The sequence below is a fragment of the Felis catus genome, chromosome A1 (assembly GCF_018350175.1).
Source record: "Felis catus isolate Fca126 chromosome A1, F.catus_Fca126_mat1.0, whole genome shotgun sequence".
NCBI lineage: Eukaryota > Metazoa > Chordata > Mammalia > Carnivora > Felidae > Felis > Felis catus.
Window position 1 is genome coordinate 163,368,403 of NC_058368.1, and position 27,220 is coordinate 163,395,622.

Sequence of the window (27,220 nt, forward strand, 5' to 3'; positions counted from 1 at the left end):
ATGAAAGTGGGTTTATGTATGTCTGTTATGTACTCAATAATGGCAGAATTTTGTTTCATTCTATTTCTTTCAAAATGAGTAAATTCTTCTCTTAAAGTGTATGTGTTTACTCTGGTTCTGAAATGGGAAGTATGGATAGAAACCTATCAGAGCCTGTAGAAGGAATGATAGATTATATTAGAAATTTTCAGTGAATGCCTGGTTCATTTCCTTTTTCATATAACATAATTTCATATGTTATATGCTATTTTATTTCCCTTTGGATTTCATAGATAAGCAACCTGAGATTAGTTCCATTTTAGACTTTCATTTCTAAAATATTAATTTATCATCTTTATAAATCTTTAGGAGTTGGATTCAGAGTCGGAGGAGAGACTGGAAGTAAATACTTTGTACTACAAGTACACTATGGGGATATTAGTGCTTTTAGAGGTAAGTTTTAAATTTTGGAACTAAGCACAACTTTCAATACTATAAATATATAGAATACATACAAAAACTTAAAATTTATGTACAAACTATTGACCACACTCTGCTCATTGGGAAAAAAAAACTGCTTTTGTTTCCTTTAATTTGAGACGATTGAAGCAATGACTTTTATTTTGGAAATGATGCCATCTTATACATTCTACTATTCTGCTATGCTTCTTTCTCTTATGCTGACTTCATGGTTCTTTTGCTTTCCAATGTATTGTCTTATCTATCCTCTCCTTGCAAGCAGTATCGTCAGAAGAATAGGGACTAGCAATTTATTTCCATTGCTAGAGGCAAGCCATTGAGTGAGTCACCATACTTTGCAGTATCAGGGAGGTTCTCAGACTCTAGGGCTCATGTCAGTGCTTTCTCTGTAATCTACACTTGCCACTTCATGAACTCATCCATCATCCACTGCAGTAATGCACAGACCCCACCCACTCTTCTGACACTGCTGAACACCCCCCTAGACACTCATTGGTCTGCCCATGATTACGATGCACTTCATTTTTTTAATTGAAGTATAATTGACATACAATATCCGATTAGTTTCAGGTGTTCATCACAGTGTTTCAATATTTTTATACATTATGAAACGATCCCCATGATAAGTCTAGTTACCATCTGTCACCATACAAAGTCATTACAATATTATTGACTATATTCCCTATGCTGTACATTAATCCCCATGACTTTATAACTGGAAGTTTGTACTATGTACTTCATTTAAACCCTCCTTTTCTTATTATAGAATCATTTACATGAGGAAGGGGCCCTGTTCCCAAGGCAACAGAGACTGGTACTTGTTATTCCTTCTGCTACATTTAGTCAAACTCCAACTGCCTTCCAGGTTCACACTTCAGTGTTCACGGGAGTGTAAATATTAAGCAATCTTCTCCTTGGCTTATCAGCTTTTCCACTATGTCTTGCTGACTTACACATATTGCCCCAAGTTTTCTAATTTAACGTTATATTTCTGCTAACTAACCTGATACATTTTCCTCTCCAGACACATTAGCTTTCTATCCAGTAACTAAGTCTTGAAGTACATGTCCATCTCTGCCTATGAATTATCCTCTGGGGCCTTTGCTGAGAGTGCCTCGTGTGGTGATAGTTTCCATAGATTCCCAGTATTCAGGATGGGGACAGTAAATGCGGTCTTTCTCTGGGATCAAATGTTAGAAAAATTGTATATAATTTTTCAATTAGAGCTAACATTGCAGTCAGACATATTATCAATTAAACAACCTCCTGTGGACCAGCCCATGAACCTGCCTTCCAAATGAAACTTGTTTTTCTATTAAAAATATACTTTGAGGTATAGTATGCAAATAGCTTTCCGTTTTTGGAACAGAACCTAAAACCTTAAGTTGTTAACTGTAGTGTTGATAGAGGATTCTGTTGAAAACAATGAAATAAATGTGTTTGAGCAACGACAGAACTTATCTCTTCTAAAAATTGACTGTGTGGGTGTCAGTGGAACAGGCAGATGCCACCACTGCTGACTTCCAAAGCACTGACCTGACAATAATTTTCCCAAGAAGGCAAGGAAGGCTTTCCCTGTTCCCACAACTAAGGTATCTGGTCATACCTACACACGCTCCCCCACTCCGACTCTCGGTCCCTCTATAGAGCACTGGGCTTCACTTTTCAATCTAATTCCTCTTAGCTTTATAGTACATGCTAACAGATAACACAATGATACCCTAGGCAAGATGGATGATATAGACTAGTTTTTAAGCTATATTACTGTCATAATATATATTAAGTTCTTACTGGTGAGGAGTTAATTTTGTTTTATAATTTATGTTTAATCTAGGGATAATTTAAGTTTTGATATTTAGGGGTGCCTGGGCGTCCTAGTTGGTTAAGCATCTGACTTTGGCTCAGGTCTTGATCTCACGGTTCGGTTTGCGGGTTTGAGCCCCACATCACTCTCTGTGCTGACAGCTCGGAGCCTGGAGCCTGCTTTAGATTCCGTGTCTCCCCCTCTCTCCACCTCTCCCCTGCTTTAACTTTGCCTCTCTCTCAAAAATAAATAAACATTAAACAAATAATAAAAGTTCCAATATTTAATATGTAAATATATAGTTATTCTTTACTATAAGAGACTGATCAGAAATGTTTATACTAATTTTTCATTTTCCACCTTTTTGAGAACAATTTTCCTAAAAGAAGGTACAGATGAGGTATGAGTTAGAAGCATTACTGGTGCTATAATTCATAGGCCTTATTGTAATATAATAAAAATATAAACAAAAAATTTCACCATGTAATTTTTTCAGTAGCCTTAAATACAGTTTTGTGCCTTAAGCTATACACAGGTTCATGGCTCAGAATAGTAAATAAACACATGGGAAAATATCAAATCTCACTAAAACTAGAGAGCATTTTATATTTACTAAATTGGGGCTGTGTGGAGATTGAATTATAAAACCCAGGACTGCCAGGGTTTGGACTAATCTGGTGGTACAGTTTGGGGAGCTTTTTGAATTAGTGCACTGTTTTGGAAAGCAACATTATCATATTATATACATTTTATATAGAACAGTAAAATCTTGCTCAAGGCTCTTATCCTAAAAAGAGTTGTTGTTTTTAAATGAGCTACCTACCCATGGTTGTTTCTGCTCCATTAACTATTACTATGAAAAACTGGAAAGTTAACAAATGTCCCTAATAATAGGGGACTAGTTAAATAAATGGTATAATAACAAAAATAATAAATCATAAAAATGTATAGAGACCACATAAAACCGTAAGTAGGCTTGCATGTTTCCAAGTATTATAAGGAACAAGGAAAAAAAAAGAAAATAGTCAATAAGCATGAAAGACAGGATTGTGTGATTATTTTTTTCCTTGAAAGTGTTATAACATTATCTTGAAGTTTTTAAAATTCCACAAGTAGAAGTAATATGTTAAGTCTGTCATTACCTACCAGTTAGCGTGCTGTATTCTCAATCATACCCTTCTGACAAAAAGCATCAGTATAAATCTCCTTTATATGCCTGATTTCCTATAAGGAGTGATTTATACTATATAAAAATTCTATGTTCTGATGACACACTTATATCTAGATATACCTAGAAGTAGAAAATAATTATATCATCTTATCTTCTAGTGATGAAAAATCACATATGTGCACATACACATACACACATATATCGTCATATTGGTGTTGGTCAGGACTTGAACCTAATGATGTTGAAACTGTTGATGATATTTTTGAGTATAGAAATTATACATCAAAAGCAGACTAACACCACAAGGAAGTTACTGCACCCCTGAAAAATAGGAGAATGTTCAGCTTAAGGGTGTGAGTATTTATCCTTACAGGGAATGTTTTACACGTCTGAGAAGGCTAGGACTTTTTTTTTCTTTTTTTAAATTTAAATTCAAGTTAGTTAACGTACTGTGTAGCCTTGGCTTCAGGAGTAGAAAGAACCCAGTGATGCCTGTCTTACATACTACACCCAGTGCTCATTCCAAAAAGTGCCCTCCTTAATGTCTGCCCATTTAACCCATACCCCCACCCAGCGTTCCTCCAGTAGCCCTCAGTTTGTTCTCTGTATTTAAGGGTCTCTAGAACTTTTCTTTAATAGAAACACCAATAGTGAAGGTAAAATATTTTAAAATTTATTGGAATGTTTTAAAGTATCAGAAGCCAGATGGGTGTGTCTTACACTGTGGTCTCTATTAGTGGGAAAAATTGAATGTGATTTTAGAGTGAGTTCTGTGGAATTACATGAAATATTTGTTTGGGTTTGGGTCTTTGTTTGTTTTGGAAATTGCACAGAATGTGAAGCTGTTAAAAGCATCATTTAAAAACAGCTATCTTTATTAAATGCCATGTCAATCACAGTGTCAGACCTATGCTGGTGCTGGTATCCTAACCTTCCTGCCCAGAGGAGTTTAGTATATGCCAGCAGGAGGGACAAGCACAAAACTGCATTTATAGACAAATCTAGAAATGTATACCAAGTACTGAGGCTGTGCAGGGGCAGAGCACGCAGGTTTGCTGGGAAAGCAGGGGACAGCGAGAGGAAAAGGCTTCTTAGAAGGTGGAAACAGAGCAAGGATTTGCATGGTGGTCAGGAGCCCCCAGGTAGGCAGGGGCAGGAGGAAGACATGTTCTAAACAAAGGTGAAAGCATGTGTATAGACACGGGGAAGTGAAAAGCCCATCCATGAGGAAATTTCTGTAATTTGGTGCTCCTGGAGTGTGAAATGTAAAGACAGAAGTGGCAAGAAATGAGAACATTGATGAAAGGTGAGGGCCAGACCATACAAAGCCTTGTCAGGACTTTATTCTCACAAACAGAGTGCTTGTCAGCCAGACAGTAACCTAGGCTTCTGTCCTAGGCTTGACTGTGTGGAAAAGCCACTAGCCTTATGAAGAAAGCATTGAGGCTTTAGGAGGCCCAGGTAACCCAGAACTGAGGCTCCGGAAAGCCAGAATGAGTTCTTTTTAAAATATAGACTCACTAATTTTTATAAATTAATATTCCATGGAAAACATAATGTAATATAATTAGAGATGAATGTCCCAGGGAGCCTGGCTGATTCGGTCGAGAGAGCATGAAATTCTCGATGTTGGGGTTGTGAGTTCGAGCCCCATGATGAATGTGGAGATTGCTTAAAAATTAAAAAACAACAACAACAAAAAGAAACGAATATCCTGCATAAGCAGTAGCATTCAGGGGTTAGGTGTTTAGACTCTAAGACCAGATGGCCTGGCAATGGCACTTGCTTGTTTTGTTACCCTCACAAACTTTCTAAGCCTTTCTGCCCCCTCATCTATAAAATGGGATCATAATGGTTTATAGAAAGGTACCTGGTAAGTGCTCAATAAATATTAGCTAGTATCATTATAGTCCCTATAAAAGGCTTCAAAGTGACAATAAATTGCCCTAAATGCAACCTTTTGTCATAGTTGCCTATAATATAAAGGGTGTGTTGGTTACTTTTCAGGGGTGTTATAATGTCTTGTTGTATTTAGACACAGAACTAAGCTACTAGAAGTTTCCTGGTTATACTGTTTCCTGTTCTCCACAGCATTTGTTGTTATTCATAGTTCATTTATAAGAAGATAAACTACAAGACAGTCCCTGCCCTCAAGGGAATTAGAATAATAGGAAATAGAGATTCCTCCTCTTTTTTCTTTCTTGACAAGTTTTTTTCAGTAATGTCTTGTTTCAAGAAGAAAATTATCCTAAGATTGCTGTAGAAATTTGGCACATCTTCTGGATGCTTTGGCCTAGGGGAATCTTAAGAAACTGGCCTCTCCTTTCCAGAGTTATCGGCATTAGCTTGCTAGTTTCCAGCAGTAACTCATTTCTCAAATTGGAAAACTTGCTCACTCACTAACTGAAGTTGGAACGGATATCCTTAAAATGGAGATAAGAACCTCTGCCCAAGTGCAGAAGTTCTGACTATCTTTGTGTGGCAGAATTTCCAAACTGTCTTACTTTCCAACTACTTACTGTCCCTTCAGCTCTTGTTGCTGATAGGAAAACTGTCAAGGATACAGAGCCCTTCCCACACCCTTGCCCCAAACACACATACGTATCTAGGGCTTGCTTTTACCCCTTCATCACAGCTCTCAAAATCCACATACATTTTTGCATGTTCCTTGGAATATAGCTAAAAGATTCATTTTCCTTTAGAGGGATGTTTAATACTTGTACTCTAAATGAGATGATTGAAACCTGAGGTACCTGTTTTCAACTCTCTTTTCTGTGAGCTCTCAGAAATTTAGTCTCCAAATTTCTGGGGTTATAAGTAAAATCAGATCATAAAATTCCAGTTAGAACCCTTAAAGAAGAAATCATTTTTAATAGCCAAGTTTTTTAGAAAGCCAAGGTTTTAGCTCTGTAAGTATTATAATTATAAAATATTTTGGACAGAAATCTTTCCCAAATATATTACATGTCTTTTCAAGTTAAAATAGGTGGTAGATGTTAAATGTCTATAGTTGTGTCCAACACAGCTGTTAGTTTCCCTCCCTATCCCCATCCCTCTTTTCTTTGTAATTTTGGGATATCGTTCTAAACGTCAACGACTGCACAATGATTTCCCTTAAAATTGAATATATGGAGTTTTTCTGTGTTATTGGGCTTGTTGCCTCCTTCTGTCTGCTTTTCTGTATTTTCTGTGTGTTCCTCTTTGTCAAGCTACCACTTCAACTCATTTTAATTCCCACAGAGCACTGCGTGGAAGTAAAGATGAGTAGGCTCAAAAATCTGCCTTCATGTAGGTCACCGTCCAATGGCAAAAAATAAAAATAAAACAATAGCTATAATCACATGAGTCAGTACACAGTTCTCGCAGGTGGTGAGAGAGGGGACTGATAAGCAGGTAAGACCATACCCAGTTTAGAAAGAGATTGATATTTTTAAAGAGTTTTTTAAATGTTCATTTATTTTGAGGGGAGGGGGGAGGGGCAGAGAGCGAGGAAGACACAGAATCCAAAGCAGGCTCCAGGCTCTGAGCTGTCAGCACAGAACCCGACGCGGGGCTCGAACTCACAAATCGTGAGATCATGACCTGAGCCAAAGTCAGACGCTTAACCGACTGAGCCACCCAGGTGCCCCAGAGATTGATTTCTTATAGACATTGTGCTCCCTTGTTCTAAATTGATGCATTAGATATGAAATCCAGGTGACTAAGTTTCATATAATTGTTTACAAATTTAGAATAAACAGACTCAGATTTAAAGCCTTTAAAAGGAACTTTCTGAACAAAATCATGAGAACACTAGTGCCTGAACTTGGTGACCTTCAGATTTGATTTCTACTTGGCTTCTTTGTCTTATTCCATCCTATGATCCGTTAGGTGTGGCTTCTGAGCAGCTTAGTTCAGGGGAGGTGGGTATTCTTGGACATAGGATGTGAGTTCACACATTCACACGTCACACTCATCCACATGCACACCCTGGGGATCCCCGTCTCACCACCACTCCAGGAACAGTAGAACGAGCATGAAGGAATCAATGGCAGGCAGAAGGGAAAAGAGAGGGCTCTCGAGGAATTCTAATTCCACTGTGACTTCTGCTGCATCTCTGCCTCTTACAAGACTACTGCCAGGAAGCTATCAGAAAAAGCTTTGAAATTGTGAGCACAGGAAAAATCCCTTGCTAATGCATTTTTGAACAAGATGGAGTATAGATCAGTGGCAGGGCAGCGACACTTAAAATTATTTCATTCCAGTATAAAGCAGACTACTCTGACTTCAGTGGAAGCATGAGAGTGCTCTTGACTCCCTGGTACCTGGGTCCTGGATAACAGCGGGGAAGGTCACACCCCACCACTTCCTCTGTTGTCTTCTCTAAATCTCTCTCAGAGGCTTCCTCCTGCGCTCTCTCCAGGAAGATACACCCATGCTTGACTTTACTTCTCTACAAAGTGAGGGATACTATAGGTGGGGTGTTTAAAGCCAAGTATTTTCCATTGGTTTGGATTACTTTCTATAGTTAACTAACCTCCTTTGAAATTGCAAATGTGGAGACTATTGTTCATGCTTCTCCTCACCCCCAGCCCCTCCCCACCCCCCAGATGCCTGAAAGCCATGGGCCTTTACACTGACAGAGAGACCTAGATGGCACCTTTCTAGTCCTCAGCCTGGCCTTCCCTGAATAGGACTGTTAGTGCACGTAGTCCAGAAAGCCTAATCCCCTTCCAGAATATAGGAGGTTCGTTCTCACCATGGTCTTTTATTCCAGAGTGCACATAATGTGCCCAAATTCTCAACACCAGCAACAGCACCCCTGCTTAAGCAAGCATACCTTCAGTAGATACAGAAATGTGGCTCCGGAAGGCTGCACTTTGCCCTTTTCTCTTTCAAGGCTGTGATACCCATGCCATTCAGCAAGTCTCCTTTCTTCCCTCCCCAGCTCCTACTTTTTTTAAAGTTTATTTATTTGTTTATGGAGAGTAATAGAGCCCATGCACACGCACATATGTGCACCCTCGCAAGGAGAGGGCAGAAAGCAAGGGAGAGACAGAATCCAAGCAGGCTCCGTGCTGTCAGTGCAGAGCCTGATTCCGGACTCGATTTCACAAACTGTGAGATCATGAACTAAGCTGAGATCAAGAGTCAGATGCTTAACTGACTGAGCTACCCAGGCAACCCCCAACTTCCACTTTTTATTTCTCTTTTATTACTTGATAAAAGTACAAACTTTTACTCAGGTGCTTTGGGCCATGTGGTTTGGAAGTAAGGACTGTAAGCCTGATAGAAAGGTGCTTAAGCTCATAATCCATGTATTACATTATGTCACCTTTGGGAGGCTGAGGCACCATCTCTCATCAAATATGCTGATATTCCTATAGCAAGATATTCAAATAGTCACACTACAAGGCATAAATAAAGACGTAAATAGCATCGCATCCTTTCAGCCCAGATTTTGCTGCCAAACATTATTAAAAAACTCTTTAGGCTTCCAGAGCTTTTCAGATTTCAGAATTGCAAAAAGTTCTATTAGAACAAAGAAACCTATTCCCTAATACTTGAGTTATCAGTTGAAATACTAACAAGATTGGAGGACTCTGGATATATTTGAATATTTTCCCATTAAAATAATCTCACCCAAACTTTATTTTTCATCTTTTGGAAAATACAGAAAAATATTAAAAAGAAAAGTAAAAACTCCCTCACAATACCTTACTCTTCAAAAAACCTGTGATATGAGGTGAGGGTTGTACATCTCTATGAATATACTAAAAACTGTTGAATTATACACTATAAAGGGGTGAATTGTGTGGCATATGAATTATATCTCAATAAAGCTATCGAAGAAAAGGTATATAGATGGCAAAGAAAAAATCTATAATACCCTCTTCACTTGTACCTCCCTTTCTCGCTGGACACCCACCTTCAGGTAAGTATCATTTAGATCTGCCTACTTTCATATGCTTATCCTAACTAACATTTGTATACACACAAAAACCACAGATATGTATATATGCACTTTTTCTCTTTTGGACAAAAATCAGACCACTTTTCACAGTTCTGCATCTGCTGTTGTTTTTAATTTAACAATGTACCCTGGGCATATTTCTGAAGCAGCCCATGTAAAACTCTTCCATTATTTATAATGGCTGCCTAGTATTCTGTTGTGCAGATATACTATAATTTATACATCCTTCTCTCTATTAAAGACATTTAAGTTCTGAGTTTTTTGCTATCACAAGCAATGCTGCAGTGAACTTTAATGTAAGCAGTGTTTTAGGTAACGATGTATTGTTTCTGCAGGGTAGATTTCTAGAAATGGGATTTTTGGGTCGTGGAGTGTTTAAACCTTAACAAATTCCACCAAATTGCCTGACAAAACAGTTTTTCCAATTTACAATCCAAGTGAATGAGTGAGCCCCATATCCTTCCCTCCCCTAGATGTTTTCACACTTGAAAAATTTTGCCCATTGTTTACTTAAACAAAGGAACTCCTCTTACTGTTTCATTAAAAGGATTGGAATTAGCTGGAAGGTCTTAATAGAATTACCTCTAAAGTACATAGTCTAGTTAAGGATTTCTCAAAATCTGATCTGAGGACCACCTGCACCAGAATCTCCTTGGGGTGCTTTTTAAAATGAAAATTCTTGTTCCATCCGGACCTACTGAATCAGATGCATAAAAGGTAGAGGTGAGGCACAGGTGTATTGGAGCTGCCTCATAATGACTCCAAGACCCAATTGTTAATTTTCACATGTTTTTTGAGCCGTTTGCTAATTATAACCATCATTAAAAATGAAGGCAATAGATCCTCAAAAATCATCATCTCCTAATTATTCACCGCATTTTACTATTACTGCTCTTGGGGATATTTAAGTTATTATTTCTATTGTATCTGTATGGTGGAAATAAAATAAAGTGGCGTGTTAGCTGCTCATCTCTTCCCAACCTAGTGTTCACTGACGTCACATTGATAACTTGAAATCAACCATTACATTATGGTAATTGACAAATGCTGTAGATCTGTGCTTGAGAAATTATTTTATTGGATCATATTTTTTAAAAATGATGGAAAAGATGTCAGTAATGCAGATTATTGTGAATAGTCAAAAAATTTGAGGAAATATTCCTCCAGTATTCAAAAACTATTAGCCGGTACAGGGAAGATTTTGCTCACATCATTGACAAGCAAATGCAGTTCTTACATATATCTTTGTTGTTTCAGTAACCAAGAATATCAACAAACATTCTTTTCTGAATTACTCCTCAGTTACAACTATATATCGGCTATGGAAAAGTTCAGCAAAAATTAAGGAAATAATTCTGTGAAATTCAACTGGTGATATGGAATTTACAGTAAAGAATATTATATATTTTATTATTATTTATGAATTAGGTGCTGCATATCTTTTATATTAACAAAAACTATAATATATTTATATGTACACACAAGCATATTTTTCCCAAGAGACAACAATATGTTACCGGCACACCAGGGAGCCCAGAATTTTGAAATTTTAATGAGCTGCCCAGTTGATTTTGAGGCAAACTAAAATTTAAAAACTGAGGCTCAGATTTTTCTAGTAAGAATTGAGTTCCTTCTACATCCCCCCCCCCCCCCCATGCTACAGGTGTGTCAGGGCATTCTCTGGGGACTTGGGACATGAGCAGAATAATTTGCATTTACCAAAATAAGTATAATTAAATCTCAATTCTCTTAAGAAAGGGGAAGCTTTGAAAGAGGAAAATGCATTTAATTACTGCCTGGTTATTCTAGCACTTTCTTGATTTCACTTAGAAATTTAAAAGAGAGTTTGTTTTTATTCTTAACGTTTTCACAAAATTTGGTGTAAGTCAAAAAAAGTGGTGTAAGTAGAAGCCACTTAGAGTGAATAGATGACTGCCTTGGACATGTCCCTCCCTGTATATAGGTGTGCAAATGTTCCTTCTTTACATTTAATCTAGATGAACCTTTTTGAAGGGCAGCAAAAATAAGTTATATCCTCCCCCCAGTTTTTACACTTTTACTTTTTTTAATGTTTATTTTTATTTATTTTGAGAGAGAGAACAGGCAGGGGAGGAGCAGAGAGAGAGAGAGAGAGAGAGAGAGAGAGTGTCTCAAGCAGGCTCCATGCTGTCAGCGCAGAGCCCGATGCAGGGCGCAATCTCACGAATCATGGGACCATGACCTGAGCTGAATCAAGAGTCAGATGCTTAACTGAGCCACCCGGGCATCCCTTACATTTTTATTTTTAAGTGGAGCTTATGGAGTGACAAGGACTAGAAAGTAAGAGAAAAGCAGAGACCATGAGACCAATTCTGAAAGAGAAATGACTGGCAAGCACTTGATAACATTCCACCTGCACAAAATTTCCATAGCTTCTTAGGCCTTTTCAGATAAGAGATGGAAATGTGGTTAAGAATTGTTAAAAAGAAAACCATAACTTTTCTTTTCTTCTGTCATAAAAAAGGAGTGAAACCCATAGACCTTTATGAGTTGTGTACTAACTTGTTTTTAAAGCACTGGTTTTTAACACCAGAGACTGAGTGTTCAGGGTGACACAGCATGAACAATGTCCCTCTAGGGATCATCTAGCTCAACCCCTCCATTTTACAGAAAGGGGGTCGATGCTGAAAAAGGTTAAGTGATTTGCCTAAGGTGATATAGCTACTAGTCCAATGCTATTAAAAACCAAAACAATTTGATTTGTGTTGGATTTCTAGTTTGTATATGAGCCAAAGTTCATGTCTTGACTGTATAAAACAAATAATGGAGTCAGTGTTTCTAAGAGTCCTTTGAACTGCTAGGAACCAGGAGGAATGAGCTTTTTGAATGAATATGGAGTCGTTTACCTCATCTCATTTCTGCCTTTCATCCTGATGTATGAAGTAATCCACTTCCCTTATCCAGCAGGGATATTTCTAAATCAGGTTGCTTGATAGTACCACTGATTTCAGAGGAACTGTAATCGGATGTTCTTCATGTTCTTGTCTACCCTTCATTATACACAAGCAGCTTGATATGAGTCATGGGAATGATTTTAGGACTATTCAGTACCTCTCAAACGGTCCAAAAGAAGCCTATTCTCCTGCAATATTTTTTTTTTTTTGCTCTTGCCAATCTCTTCACATAAATGTGAGCTTTCTGATTCCCTAGCATTTTCACTTTGTTAATCATCCTCAGTATGGAAGACTAATGATCCTTATTCATCTCATTCATTCCATGGGACACCTGTTTATTTTAATACCTAAATATGGTCATTAAGAATCAGAAATTGCATTTTCATTCATTTGGTTGTAAGAAGACATATTAAACACTGCAGTATTATTTCTTTGTTAAAGAATATATTCAGAATATTTTTATCCCTTAAAATGTGTTTTTTAAAGCAATTTAACATTGAACAATGTAATATTTAGCTTAAGTGTGTCTTTTTTTAGGAAGAAAACTTCCCCTAATACCATTTACTTTTTCATATTTTGAATTTATTTTCTGTTTTTGAAGAAAAGCTTATATTTTACCTTCATTTACCTCTTTGCAACCCATGCCTTTATAATCACTCATACTTATTAACTCCTCTCTTGAAGTTGGTCAGGGCTACATAGTCCCAACTAATTAATTCTATTTAAATTAATAGCAGATAACATTTCATTTTTTAACCAAAAGAAATTAAGAGGAGAAATAAAGTTACTTGCCCATTGGCTCACATAAAAATAGGGAGATGCAATTATGTTTCAGTGAAATCTAGTTCAGGGCACTGACACTCTCCAGGGCATCATCCTTGGATGTTACCCATTTTGCACATACTCCAGCTAGTTTCCTACCCTTAACCCTTTCTCTCATTGCTCCCCATCATTGCCTTAGCATGTTTATGTTTGTTTCCTATGTTCTAGGAATTCTGGCAAAAGAGGAATTTTTAGAGAGATATGCTAGGATTTGCACATTCCATTTCCCATTTACTATTAATACCCTTTTATGGTAGTTGACTGTCTTACTTGTAAAATGGAAAAGATACCCTCAATAAATATGTGACAAAGCATTTGATGAAAATGATCCAATTATAATATTTAGTGATATTTACAAAATATTGTTAGAAAAATAGAATCTACCCTTCCCTAGACCTGGAGGAAACCCCACTAACCTCCCTGTTTCTGCCAATGGAAAACATTTCTCTCTTCTTCATTCAATTTGAAAACCCTTCATCCTGCTCTGCATTTCTTCCCATTACAAATTAATTCTTATTTTCTCTATCTTTGAAAACTTTCAAGAATTTTTCTTCTTGCAGCAATATTTCTCCTCTTCACACTTGTCTATCCCCATCTTTTTTCGCAAGTGTTTCTTATTCTTGTTTCCCCAACTTAAGTGTAATAAATAACTGAAAGAAGGATAAAATCTGGTCAGTAACCACAGTCCCTTCTGCACTAACCCTTTATGTTTATGGTATAAAGACTTGCTTAAGGACTAAGGGAATTTTGAGAGATAATTCAGGTCACCAAGGGGTTTCAGTATTTTTTCGTTAATGTAGAAGTGATACTTAGCACTTACATACCTTATGTAAGTATAGTTATAGTATAAGTATACTATATGTAAGTATAGTATAAGTATACTTAGCACTTATACCTCTCAACTCTGAAGTGTTTTATAAATGTTACTTTATTCACATTACAGCATAAACATATTTATTGAATTACTGAAAACTAATGCTAAATCAAATATAGGAGCTATAATGTTCAAAGTGTATTCCCTAATTAATACCAAGGACTACATGCATGCGTAATTATATGTAAATTAGATTTTTTAGATTATTTTTTTTCACTGAAGAACCAAGCACAATACACAATAGTATTTTAAGTTGAGGAAGATAATTGGGTGGAAAATGTAGCCACTGATTTTAGATTGAGCTTCAGAAGGCATATATTGCAGTTAAATTACTGCATTTGCAGAATATGAAGTTCCTGTTGTCAAAACAAAGTAGGATAGTGTTGCCATAGCATACCCTCTTTTGGTTTATCATTCGTGAGCATTTAGAGGTTTAAATTAAATAAAAGGTGGAGAGCATCTTGCACAAAGGAGTTAAGAATTCCAAAGGAGGTGAAAGGTTAACCTTTTACATACATAAAAAAAAAACTTCGAAAATGATTTTAAAAATCATGATAGAGCATTTTATATGAGAAACATTTTTAGCTTTATATTTCAAATTGAATTTAAAACAGTATCTTTGACTAAAACTTTGAAAGTCCTGGAGTATATGGGTGCTATATTCAGTTAAGTGTCAGACTCTTAATCTTGGCTCAGGTCATGATTTCACTGTTCATGAGCTGGGGCCCCACATCAGGCTCTGCACTGATAGTGCAGAGCCTCCTTAGGAATCTGTCTCTCCATCTGTCTGTCCCTCCCTGTTTGTGTGTTCTCTTTCAAAATAAATAAGTAAACTGAAAAAAATAATTGAAAAACTTTTCAAGTCCCTTTTCATTCCATTATTTATTTAATACTTTTTCTGTGGTTCCTAGACTTTTGCATGGACATTCAGCCCTCAGTGGGGAGAACAAACAAAAGTTGGGAAGAATGCAGAAGAAAATTTAGATTATCATTTTTAAAATGAATATATACTAAAAACAGAGATACAGAAGTAAGGAAGTTGATAGGGCTTTCACTGACAGAAAGGGAAAAAATATTTCATAGTAACCAGGTATGATATCTAAAATAGTCTAGTTTAACTAGCAGCTAGTTAAGCATGCTGGGTTTTACCTAAAAGACAACTCCAGAAAGACTAATAAATGTTTACATATGGCATATCCATGACATAAAGATTTAAAACTTAATGCCTTAGGAATGGGACACAAATGGAGGGTTTTCCCTCTTGATATGCATGCTGATTACAAGGGTATGTTAGCATTTTTAAATTCCTGAAGCTTTAAGTACCTTTTGATTTGTGCACTTTTCTGTATATTATGTAGTTCAACAAAAAGTTCAAAAATCAATCAACAATTAAAAACTCAGTGCCATTTTTAAAAAATATTTACCTAGGATTGGTGGATTTTGTCTTTTACTTCCTTAGAATTATGATTCTGGGGCAGTTTGATAATTCTGAGAGAAGAAATCACATAAATCCTAAGCTTTGCTGTAGATACTTTTTTTTCTTGCATTCATAAAAGATGGAAACAGGAAGGTGCTTTGACATTAGTCATGCCTTAACATCCTCCACCAACAGAGTGATTATAAAAGCACGTTGGTGAGCCTGCCTGCCTGCCTTCCATTTGATCTCTTTTGGGAACGGCACAGGCCATCATTTGTGCAAGTCGTCTTCTTGCAAGATGGATAAATGCATTTTCTCTTCCTTGCCACAGGACAGATGGAAGCTAGTAATTTCTAGTCCCATAGCAGAGAATACAAAATCAAAAGAGGCTAACTCGCTGCAGTGACAGCTTCAAAAGGAATCCCTTTTTGAAGATTTTTTTTTTTTTTGTAGTGCTGGTTTATTTAGCACCGAAGCTTGTCTGTTAAGCCAGCTTTCAACGGCCTCCAGGTTGTGTCTGTATTAGCAGTGCCCCTATTGCAGTTATATTTGCTAAACAGATACACATTTGCCATGACAGCTCAAGGTATTCATGCTTTTTGAGTGAAGATTATTTTATATCAATGGATCTATTACTGGAGAGTACTGATATTCTGAGATTATGATTTCAGGGATCCACAGATTCTCTAGGAGCAACTTGGTGCTTCAAATTTTGTCTTGAAGAAACTCTTAAGAAAAAAAAACTTCCAGGTATACATTTTTTGGTAAATTTGGAGGATCATTTTTTACTGAGTACTGTCCAGTGACTTTGAGACCTGTACTTATGATACAGGTGGTACCACAAAAACAATAAAGGAACTGTGTATTAGCTTCATTAAAACCAGAGTGAACACAGGAAAAGACCCCAATTTGCTGTTCCCTCTGCCTCCTGTGCTGTGTCCATCTCATCAGCTACAGCTTTTCCAACTTACAGAAAGAACCTTTTTTTTTTATATAACCACACAGTCCAACTGTATAGAAATATCTTTATTTTTTTAACAACATAGTCCAGCTGATAAAACTGACAGCAAGCTGTTCCAATGCGAAGGCGACTGGCTGTGTTTAATCTATTAAGAGACCACACCATCTACACTCCTAAGGGATTTTCCAAGTAATTTTGCCTACATGAAAATTTCCCTGACTTTAGAAATGAATCCCCAAGTAGTCTCCCATTCTTGGTCACCTTGGGAGCCATGATGTAATCTCAGAAAAACATCTGTCTCATTAAGTTAATATTGTTCATTTAGAACAAAGAACCATAAGGTGAAGATCAAGCCAGTTTAATAAGCAAATAGTTATCATGCTATCTGTACAAACATTATTGCAGAATTATTGGTGTATACTAGTGATATCCTTCATTCATTTTTGTTTGTTCAAGACAGGGAAAAAGTTGGGAAGGTAGCCTTTAACTTTTGTTCAGAGCACTCTGAGAGAGTAGAAAGGTATGATACAGTTTACTATTTGCTTACAAATTTTGTGAAATATGTTTTTTATCATTAAAGATGTTACTTCTTTGTTTTTCATAAGACTTGGCAACGGTTTCAGGCATGCTTTGTCAGTACTTCCATAAGGAAAGGATCCATTATCCAAAACTGTGGTTGGAATGGTAGATAATGGGTATGCTTATCCTTTACCACCTTAGGAGAGTGCAGTGAATTGAAATCCACTCTACAACTGTCTTTCTGAGGATTTTTCCATTTAGTGGGATGTAGTTTATAACAATATTCCCCCAGGATTGATGGTTAACCTATTTTTTTTTATTAAAGCAGGAAACAACCAGGACAAGATGAGCTCATGAAATGTAGAAGGCTATCTCTAGAGGGAAAGATTAGGAGACACCAAGAGTCTTCTAAGGACTTACAATGTAATAGGTTATTATCATGCATTATTCCACAGTTACTTTGCTACTTAACTATGTATCCAAGCAGGAACTACAAGCTATTATTAGAAAGCCAAGCTAAATAGTTTGGAATGGATAACCTCATATCCCATGCATTCACCTGCCATTAAGAGAAATGAACTTCCTGCTTAAGTGGATGGCCTTAAGTACCACTGGTTACTTATCCATTCTTGCTTAATTCCTTTATCTTAGTTTCAGGATATTTCATAAATAAAATGCCTTGGAAGTGTTTAAGAAATAGAACTTTTTTTAAAGTAAGTAATGTTTACTAACTAGTAACATTGGAGAATTAGTTTTGATACCCAGGTATGACCCAGTTAGCGAAATTACTTTGGCCAAAGCTCCTAATCCCTGCAGCCTCTTTTTCTCTATAAAGTGCCAGAGTTGAACTCCATCATCTCCAGAGTCCCTTCCAATTCTGAAATTCTGAGTCTATATATTTGATAAACTACCTTGCCGTGATTATAGGTCTCTGCCTCAACAGAGGAGAGCAATTTCTCAAGAGACAAGCTTGAGACCCTTGTGGAGTGGTCGTCCAGTTTTCATTTTGCTCAAGATTAGATTCTGATTGAATGCTGTTTTCAAGTTTCATCCAGTGTCTGGAAATACTTGTTTCTTCCATTATCAGACTACTCTCCAGAAGTCTTACCATTCAACTACTAGTACTCTTTACTGTCCTATGCTGTGATGTGCTTCTAAGACATTATTAGACTTTCTTATTTTACATCTCTTTTAAAAAATAATTCTTTTAACTTTTCCACTGTTAACATCTTCACCATTACTAAAGCTTCAAGTACATACATATGACATTATAATGGAATATAATGACATATAATGAAATATATCCCATTGTCTTCTGATACCTATCTAGTGAGTGAAGTTTCATCTCTGTATCTTTAAATCCATTAGGCTATAATTATGTCTTACTAAAAGAGAACAGCGATCATGAAAGATCTCTTTAACAGGGACATCTTGGGTTCAATCCTCGATAAGTACAGAACATTAATAGCTAGGAGTCAAGTATTCACCAGTGTACCTTGAAGAAAGAACGAACCTATAGCCCAATCCAATGAGGAAGACAGTAGTTTACTTTGGGATAAGAAAATTTTAAAAAGTAAATGAAGCTGGCTGGAAGGAAGACCTGTCAGGATTTTTGCATGAAGACAGTTGTGCAGGATAAGTGAATAAATGTAGATTAAAGCAACAGTTTCGGTATCAGGATAAAAATGGCCTTGCTGTCTTTTCTGCAAACATAGAATCCTATTGAACTGACCTCTAGTCCAGACCTCAGAAAGAAGCAGATTGTCTTCAGTCTGATCAGGGGATGCTTTATTACTAACAGTTGTGGAAGGATCTTGAAACAATGCATTATCAACTTTTTCATGGTCCTGTGGTACCCAGTCCAAGAATTTCATCTTAGCCAGACCATGGTACTTATGTCTTACTAATATTTCTTTATTTAGTGATTACTCTGTTCTGTATCTACCTAGTACAGACCCTTCTTAATCAGAATTTCTGTTCCCACTTTGAGAATATTCCTATTTTGTGCAATATCTTTAAAATACCATTTCAATTCTAATTCCCTTTTTTCACCACGTCTTTACTCATTTCACATTCTCATGTTTGGGCTTGGTGGGTGCCCAGTGGGTTAAGCGTCTGACTTTGGCTCAGGTCATGATTTCATGGTTCGTGAGTTCAAGCCCTGCGTTGGGCTCTCTTCTGACAGCTCAGAGCCTGGAGCCTGCTTCAGATTCTATGTCTCCCTTTCTCTCTGCCCCTCCCCCATTCTCTCTCTCTCTCTCTCTCTCTCTCTCAAATAAATAAACATTAAAAAATATTCTCATCTCCTTTCCCCTTTTCTATAACTTTGTTAATAGTAGAAGAAATTTTATGTGGTCTAGTTTCTACAGTTAAAGAAATTCCATACCTATGACTATGAAATTATATTTGTTAAAATAAAATATTCATGTGTTGAAGATTTTTGGGATCTACCAATGAAAAGAATGATAATAATAATAACTAACATGTATTGGATATTTACTGTGATCCGCAAAGACTGTGTATGTTCTTTACATAGATTATCTTATTTATAGACTGTGGTTTTTTAGTGGTATCAGTATTGATTATGAATACTAAATCTACCAAGTATTAAAATTGATAACCTTCCAGATCCTACTCATTGTAGACAAAGGAACTCAAAGAGCACCTGGCTGCAACTTTCGATCTTATAAGGCACTATGGTCAAGTAACTGTGTGTGATTAAAATACACAGAATAATTTCAGACTTTCCACCCAACATGTCCACTGTGCAAACATGTACAATATTTATATGGAAATATAAATTGGGGAAGTTGTTCACTTCCTAGTCTAGCTTTCTTTCAAATTCACTCCTATAATTTCAGGCTATTTTAGTTATTTGACTCATTACTGTTCCTATCTATTTTTAAGCTATGGAATTCCATTTCTCTGGTCTTCTGCCCTACATTAACTTTCCCATCAATTTCCTCCTCTCTTTTCTCTCCTGTTTACTTTCATTCTAGTCACAGAATCAGCCTTTCCGAGGAGCTTTTTCAGCTAGTTTATGATGTTGACATTCTGAGTTCATTTTCTATACATTTCTTAATCATCTCAGTCCTTATTTTGCTTTTTTTGTTTTATGTGGTAAAATATTAGCAGAGGCACTGATGTGTTTTTTAATGATAACCTTTTAAGTTGTCATCCATTTTTATGATGATGCATGTCAGAGACAGATTCATATATAGCCTAGTGAATTGAAATGAATTAATTCTTACGAAGCTTCGTATCCTGTCGCTGAAGTACTGTGTCACAATAGAAGGGCAAAGTCAGAGCACACTGGAAACCATCAGTGAAATATGCAAAACTAGGAGAAGTTTCTGAGTTCACCAGAAGTAAGATCAGAGTAGAGGTTATGGAAATAAGAATGCATCACTATGGCAAGGATCACAGTGGGAGTTAGAAGGTCATAATCTCCGCACCAAACACTAGGCTGAAATATGCTTCTCTCCAGAGCTACCACTTGCTGTAGGAATATCAGTGGGTCCAGGAGCCCTCCAGGCCCCCAGACCACCTTGTTTGAAGGAGTTTAAGTTGCTCCCTCGGGGACCTCTCACTGTGTGTGTACGCAAGCACACGGGCTCTTCAGATTAAACTGTAAAAAGTAGCATGAGAAGAGATTACAACCATTTACAATAATAAAATTTGACTTTGAAATGATATATATGTAGCAGTTGACTGTAATAATGTCTAAAATGTATATAAGTAATGCTTTATAAGTATTTTCCTCACTTGGAGATAACTTCTACAATTTTATTCAACTTAAAATATCATTGTTAATGGGTGCTTGGGTGGCTCACTCAGTTGAGCATCCACTCTTGGTTTCAGCTCAGGTCATGATCTCACAGTTTCATGAGTTCAAGCCCCATGTCAAGCTCTGTGCTGGCAGCACAGAGCCTGCTAGGGATTCTTTCCCCCTCTTTCCCTCTCTCTCTCTCTGCTCCTACCCCACTCACGCTGTCTCTGTCTCACTCAAAAAGAAACCTTAAAATATCATTGTTAAAATGTGTATCCATTATTAAGTAACAGGATTCCTTTTTTTCTTTTATGCTTATTTGTTTATTTAGAGAGAGAGAAAGTATGAGGGGAAGGGCAGAGAGAGAGGGAGACAGAATCCCAAGCAGGCGCCACAATGTCAGAGGCCCCAACGTGGGGCCTGATCTTACCAACCGTAAGATCATGACCTGAGCTGAAATCAAGAGTTGTCACTTAACTCACTGAGCCACCCAAATGCCCCTAAGTAACAGAGTTTCTTAAAGTAACACAGAATTATAACTCTATTACCCCATGATTAAATAATGATGATAATCCAGAGTGTTCTGTTTAATTTAAAACATACTGTCTACATGCTTACACACATACCCGTGCACACACACAGCATAGTTTTTATAAATGCCCTGTTTCTTGCTGATTCAGTGGATCGCATTGACCAGATAAATTTGATGTAAATAAATTCCTTCAGCAGTGACTCAGAAATTCTATCTAGTGTGGTTTTTAAGTGTTTATCTTGTAACTAACTTTAATTCTATATATTGTTATTTCTTGAGCTTTTTGTAAAATAGGCAAGATTTTTACTTTGGATTTTTATATGTATATTCACCAACCCTCTACCCATATAAGATTCACATTATATAGGGGAAAAAAAAAAAACGTAGAGCCTTAAAATTCAATCTTTCCTAAAGTCATTATGATATGTGAGTCAGAAGATCAGATGTTTTTCTTAAGAATGTGTTGATCATCTCATATTACTACTTGAGTTTTTAGCTGATTTGCTATGATTGTGTGGTATCCTTGACCTTTTTATAGGATATGGCATGTGGTTGATAAACATGAGTTAAAAGGAAAACCTGTACTGTGTCTTTGTAGTGGAGTGAGTGGTGAGACTGTGACTCACTCTTAAAACTCTAAAGTGAAGTAAATATACAACAATTACATAGCAATGGCTCTTATTTAATTTGGAGAAAACTTTTATAAGTCTGGGTATTAAAAAAAAGTCCTCAAATTAAAATTTGACATGTATAGACTAACATAAGTTTTTGACTTATTTTTGAGCTTTTCTCTGAGTAAAAATCCTCTCCATTTAGACAATTCTAGTAAAGAACATTATCTAAAGGAAGACACACTGTCCCTGGCATTAGCTGGCATGTTACTATTATGAGTAACATTCCTGCTACTCTGAATTTGATGACATTTCAGCCTTAATGATGAATTTCCTTAATAGTTCCTGAAATGTGTTTATTTATTTATTAGTTGTTCCTGATTTTCTTTAAGTCATGGTAAAGAATATGAGCCAAGTTGGATATCAAAATGTGACTCACTTGGTTCTTTTAATGCAAAAATGTAATGTAAAACCAAGAAGCAATTCTCCTTGCACACTGGCTCTTTTGTTTGGATGGACATCATATGGGGAAAAACTCTCTCCTGATATGTTGTTAATTAAAAAAATTTACAAAGCCTAACATTCAGTAATTAGTCATCTATAAGTGCCAGGTACTGTGCTGGGTGAACACCTATATGATCCTGTCACTTCATTCCTTAAAATCTTCCAGTGGCATCTCTCAGACAGAGAATAATAAAACTTTTAACACACTCTGCATGGCCTACACAATCTCTAGCCCCGTGACCACGCCATCCTTCCTGGACCACAGTGGATAAAATTGCTATGCGCTCTCACATTATCCTGTTGAGTTTACTGTGACATTATTTTGTTTATATATTTGGTGTTTTGTTTTTCTGTATCTCTCCTACCTACCTCATTTCCTTATCCCTCCATTTGCATTAGAGCGTAAGTACCGCGAGAGCGGGAAACTTGAATATATTATTTTTCACTACATCCCCCATGTATAGAATAGTGTCTTAATATAGCAAGTACTCAATAAATATTAACTGAATGAAAGGATGATTATTGTCTCTCAAAATAACCTTATAAGATGGGTATGTTTTTTATACATACGAGAAATGTTTCCTAAAATTGACTAAGCTAAATTAGTGAGTCTCTGGAGTTTGGAAATCATTTGGCATGAATGCATGGTATACTTCCAGCCATTCTCTTTTGATCATGTAGATGTTTACATAATTCTGGGTGAAGTCCTTGGCTAATCATAATGAAAGTAGTACAAACTAGGCATATTTACTATAGCTCATGTAGTTCATTTAGGAAAACTTAGTCTCAAAAATAGTCTTTTGTAATGTTTAATTTTAATTTTGAGAGAGAGAGAGAGAGAGAGAGAGAGCGCGCGAGCGCATGAGGGGAGGGGCAGAGAGAGAGAGGGGGACAGAGGATCCAAAGTGGGCTCTTCACTGACAGCAGAGAGCCTGATGCGGGTGCTAACTCACAAACCGTGAGATCATGAGCTGAGCCAAAGTCGGACACTTAACTGACTGAGCCACCCAGGTGCCCCCAAAATAATTTTTTTAGGACCTTAAAAAACAATACTTAATTATCCTTTCTATATTTAAAAGCATGGACAAAAATTAAGATAAACCTGTGTTGTTATTTGTTATTATTTTCTCATCTCTTTAAATGTTTATTTATTTGTTTTGAGAGGAGGGAAGGGGAAAAGAGAGAGGGAGCAAGAGAGAATCCCAAGCAGACTCTGTACTGTCATCACAGAATCTGATGCTGGGCTCAATCTCACAAACTGTGGGATCATGACCTGAGCCAAAATCAAAGAGTTGGACACTCTACTGACTTAGCCACCCAGGTGCCTCATCTCCCCATCTCTTTAAAACTCACTTGAAATTAAAAAAAAAAAACAACAACAAAAAACCTCACTAATATTATTATGAAAATATCACCACATTGGAATTTGATGTAGGAGATTAGATAAAGATCCCTTTGTAAAGTGACAAAAAAAAAAAACTGATTAAATAGAAAATGTTTATCTTTGAATTTATTCCTGCACTATCTTTGTTAAAATCAATCTTAATACTATATCGAGAAATTTCCTTTGTGTTTTATGGCCAAAGTATTAAATAATGATTTGTTATACTTTCTGAATTTTATATCTGGTAAATCAAAATGCGTATCTTGTTAGTTAGGTTACCTATTTTTGTATATTGCTGTATGAAGCTACCTTTGTTTTTCTCATAAGAATTACAGCTGAAAGAAGGAAATTCCCATAAACTATTCTATCTGCTGTTACTTGTTAGCATACTTCGCTTCTTAATTTCACGTATAAATCTGTCAATCTTGCACACACACAGTAGTTATTTATATTAAATCAACTCAAAATTGAGATATAATGGGGCGCCTGGGTGGCGCAGTCGGTTAAGCGTCCGACTTCAGCCAGGTCACGATCTCGCGGTCCGTGAGTTTGAGCCCCGCGTCGGGCTCTGGGCTGATGGCTCAGAGCCTGGAGTCTGTTTCCGATTCTGTGTCTCCCTCTCTCTCTGCCCCTCCCCCGTTCGTGCTCTGTCTCTCTCTGTCTGAAAAATAAATAAACGTTGAAAAAAAAAAATTTAAAAAAAAAAAAAAAAAAAAAAAAAAAAAAAAATTGAGATATAATGTGTTATAAATACTTAGAATAAAATGTGAAGTAAAAAGAATTTAGCATATACAGAAATAGAAGGAATGAGTAAGTATGAGTTACTACTCATGGTCTCTGTGGTGACAGATCAGCAAGTTCAACAGAGATAAAAATTAGGATGGGTCATTTAAATTTTTACCTTCTTTCTACTTCAGGAAGGCAAAGGCATAAGGAAAAGGATTTGTCAGAGGTCTCTAAAGGGTCCTTGACAAAAATAAAGAGATCGTTAGAGGCTTGCCACTGCAGTTGGGGTGCAAATTAGCATCAGGTCTCTATTTAGGAGGGAAGAATGGGCAAGGCATAGAAGGTAAACAAAGTGATTCCTATTCATATATCAAAAACATTGCAGACTCTAATCATGGTTGCATCTTGAAAGCTCAAAGTATGGACTGCTACAATTTTTTAAAAGGAGAGAAACTAGTTGTCTGGAGCCACCGTGGAGCAAACCATCCAGTTAATCAACTTTTCTGGATGTTTCATCGAGGTCGCTCATTCATAATGAGCAGCAGCAACTTTCTTCTCTAAGCTTTGACTAGTATCTTGAACGTCTGCAGGAAAGCAGTTGACTTAGCAGTTTGCGGTGTCAAGAAAACACCACAGACTTTTATTGTCATGATGCATTGGAGATTAAATATATTCATGAATATGAAAGTACTCTGCAAACTATAAAGCACCATTGAGATAAAACATAGTTGGGTGTTTTTAGTGTTGAGTTATAATCGTTTAAAATTTATTAGTTTGAAATTCGATTTTCACATTTTCATATTTAAGATGTGTATTGTGTGTGTGTGTATTTTCAGATAATCACAAAGACTGTTCTGGTGTGTCCTTGCACCTCACCCGCCTGCCGTAAGTACTTCCAGTTACCCCAGCTCAGTGACAGCTTTAAGATCTTTGAGAACTTAAAAGTGGGAAATCCACTGGATTCATTGTCTATTGCTGTATAACAAATTACTCTAAATTTAGTGGCTAAAACAACAAATATTCTGGGCACAAGCTTAGCTGGGGGCTGTGGCTAGTGGTCTCATACAAAGGCTGTGATCAAAGGCTCAGCCAGGGTTTCAGTCATTGGGAGCGAGGAGTGGGGAGGGGTCCCCTGAGGTGGAGCCATGTCCGGGATTACTCACATGGCTGTTGACAGGATTCAATTCCTTGCTGGCTGTGGGCTGGAGGACTCCCTCATTTCTTGCCTTGTGGGCTCTAAACAAGACAGCTCACAATATGGCACCTGGTTACCATCACACCCAGCAACAGAAAGCAAGAAAGGGCGTGTAAGATAGAAACCACAGCCTTTTTGCAGCCTAATATCGGAAGTTACTGAATAATATAGAAGTCTGATAGGTGAAGAAAAGAGTTGCCACAAATCTTTATACTCTGACTCCTATGGAAAAAAAAAGTGAAATTGCATTTGCCTTATTCTGCTTGTTAGAAATAACAAATGCCTAAGTCTAGTTACTATGCTCAATCCATGCTTAAGGGAAGAGGATTCGACAAGGGCATGAGTGTCAGAGCTAAGATATGGAGAGCTAGCTATTGGGAGCTTTATTATAAGCCAGGATTCTCCAGAGAAATCAAACCAGTAGAAAGCACACGCACATGCATGCGTGCGCACACACACACACACACACACACACACACACACACACACACACACACATATGTATAGAGAAAGCCAGATTTACTTCAAGGAATTGGCTTACATGATTGTGGGGGCTGGCAAGTCTGTGATCTGCAAGGCAGGCTGGAAATTCTGGCAGGAGTCAGCATGCAGACTCGAGGCAGACTCCAGTGCAATCTGGAAGCAGAATTCCTTCCTCTTCCTGGGACCTCAGTCTTTTCTCTTAAGAGACCTACCCACAGGGTGAATGGTACTCTGATTTACTCAAAGTCGATAATTAACATGTTAGTTACATCTAAAAAATACCTTCACAGCTACATCTAGACCAACATTTGACCAAGCAACTGGGCTATCACTTGCTTCACCAAGTTAACACATAGGATTAACCATCACAGGAGCCATTTAGAGACTGCTTTCCAAGTGCACCATGCCATAAAAATGTGTTTTTAATTCCTTGCCCAGGAAATTAAGTTATTTTAAGAAAAACATCTATTCTACCTCTTTTTCCATATTGTTTTGTTTTAGTTTTCACGGGAATCTTATATTATAGACTGGTGTACTGAAGTATATCTTGTTTTTCTAAGGCCATAGTTTTGATGTTTCAAATAGTTAAGATAAATATTATTGTTTCCCGCAGACAGCCATTAATTGCTGGCATGTACCTTATGATGTCTGTTGACACTGTTATTCCACCAGGAGAGAAAGGTAATTATTTTTTTCAGATTTACGATGATCTCATTACTTAATATATAGAAATGCATTTACAGAATGTTTTTAATAAAATTTTGAAATGACCAATATCTCTGAAAACTAAACCAATTCTTATTATTATCCTTAGATTTAAAATAGATTTTTGTATTATTCTAAGCCAGTAGTTTATTATCATCCATTCTTTTATTGAGATGCTAAGAATTAAGGTCCATGGGTAGGTAGTAAGTTATGTAAATGAAAGAATAAATCCTGAGTATTTTACAAATCAGTCTTCCATTCTTTAATGGAATGGAATTGGAAACAAACCTCATAGCATACTGTGACATAAACTGCTACAGAGAATATCAGGTTCAAAATCAAGAAGTTAGCAAATCTTGATTTGACTCAATCTTCGAATTCAGATATACTGAGCTTAA

At 36.8% G+C, this 27,220-nt stretch overlaps 1 protein-coding gene across 16 annotated transcripts in view; it reads left to right on the top strand.

The window, feature by feature from the left end:
- PAM (peptidylglycine alpha-amidating monooxygenase) overlaps positions 1–27,220 on the top strand; it is a 286,468-nt gene that overhangs the window by 183,775 nt on the left and 75,473 nt on the right. For all 16 annotated transcript variants that reach the window (XM_023258791.2, XM_045034321.1, XM_023258812.2 and 13 more), the window contains 3 exons: positions 349–432; positions 25,276–25,324; positions 26,731–26,798. In XM_023258791.2, the coding sequence (XP_023114559.1) occupies positions 349–432; positions 25,276–25,324; positions 26,731–26,798 (201 nt within the window). The remainder of the gene's footprint in view (positions 1–348; positions 433–25,275; positions 25,325–26,730; positions 26,799–27,220) is intronic.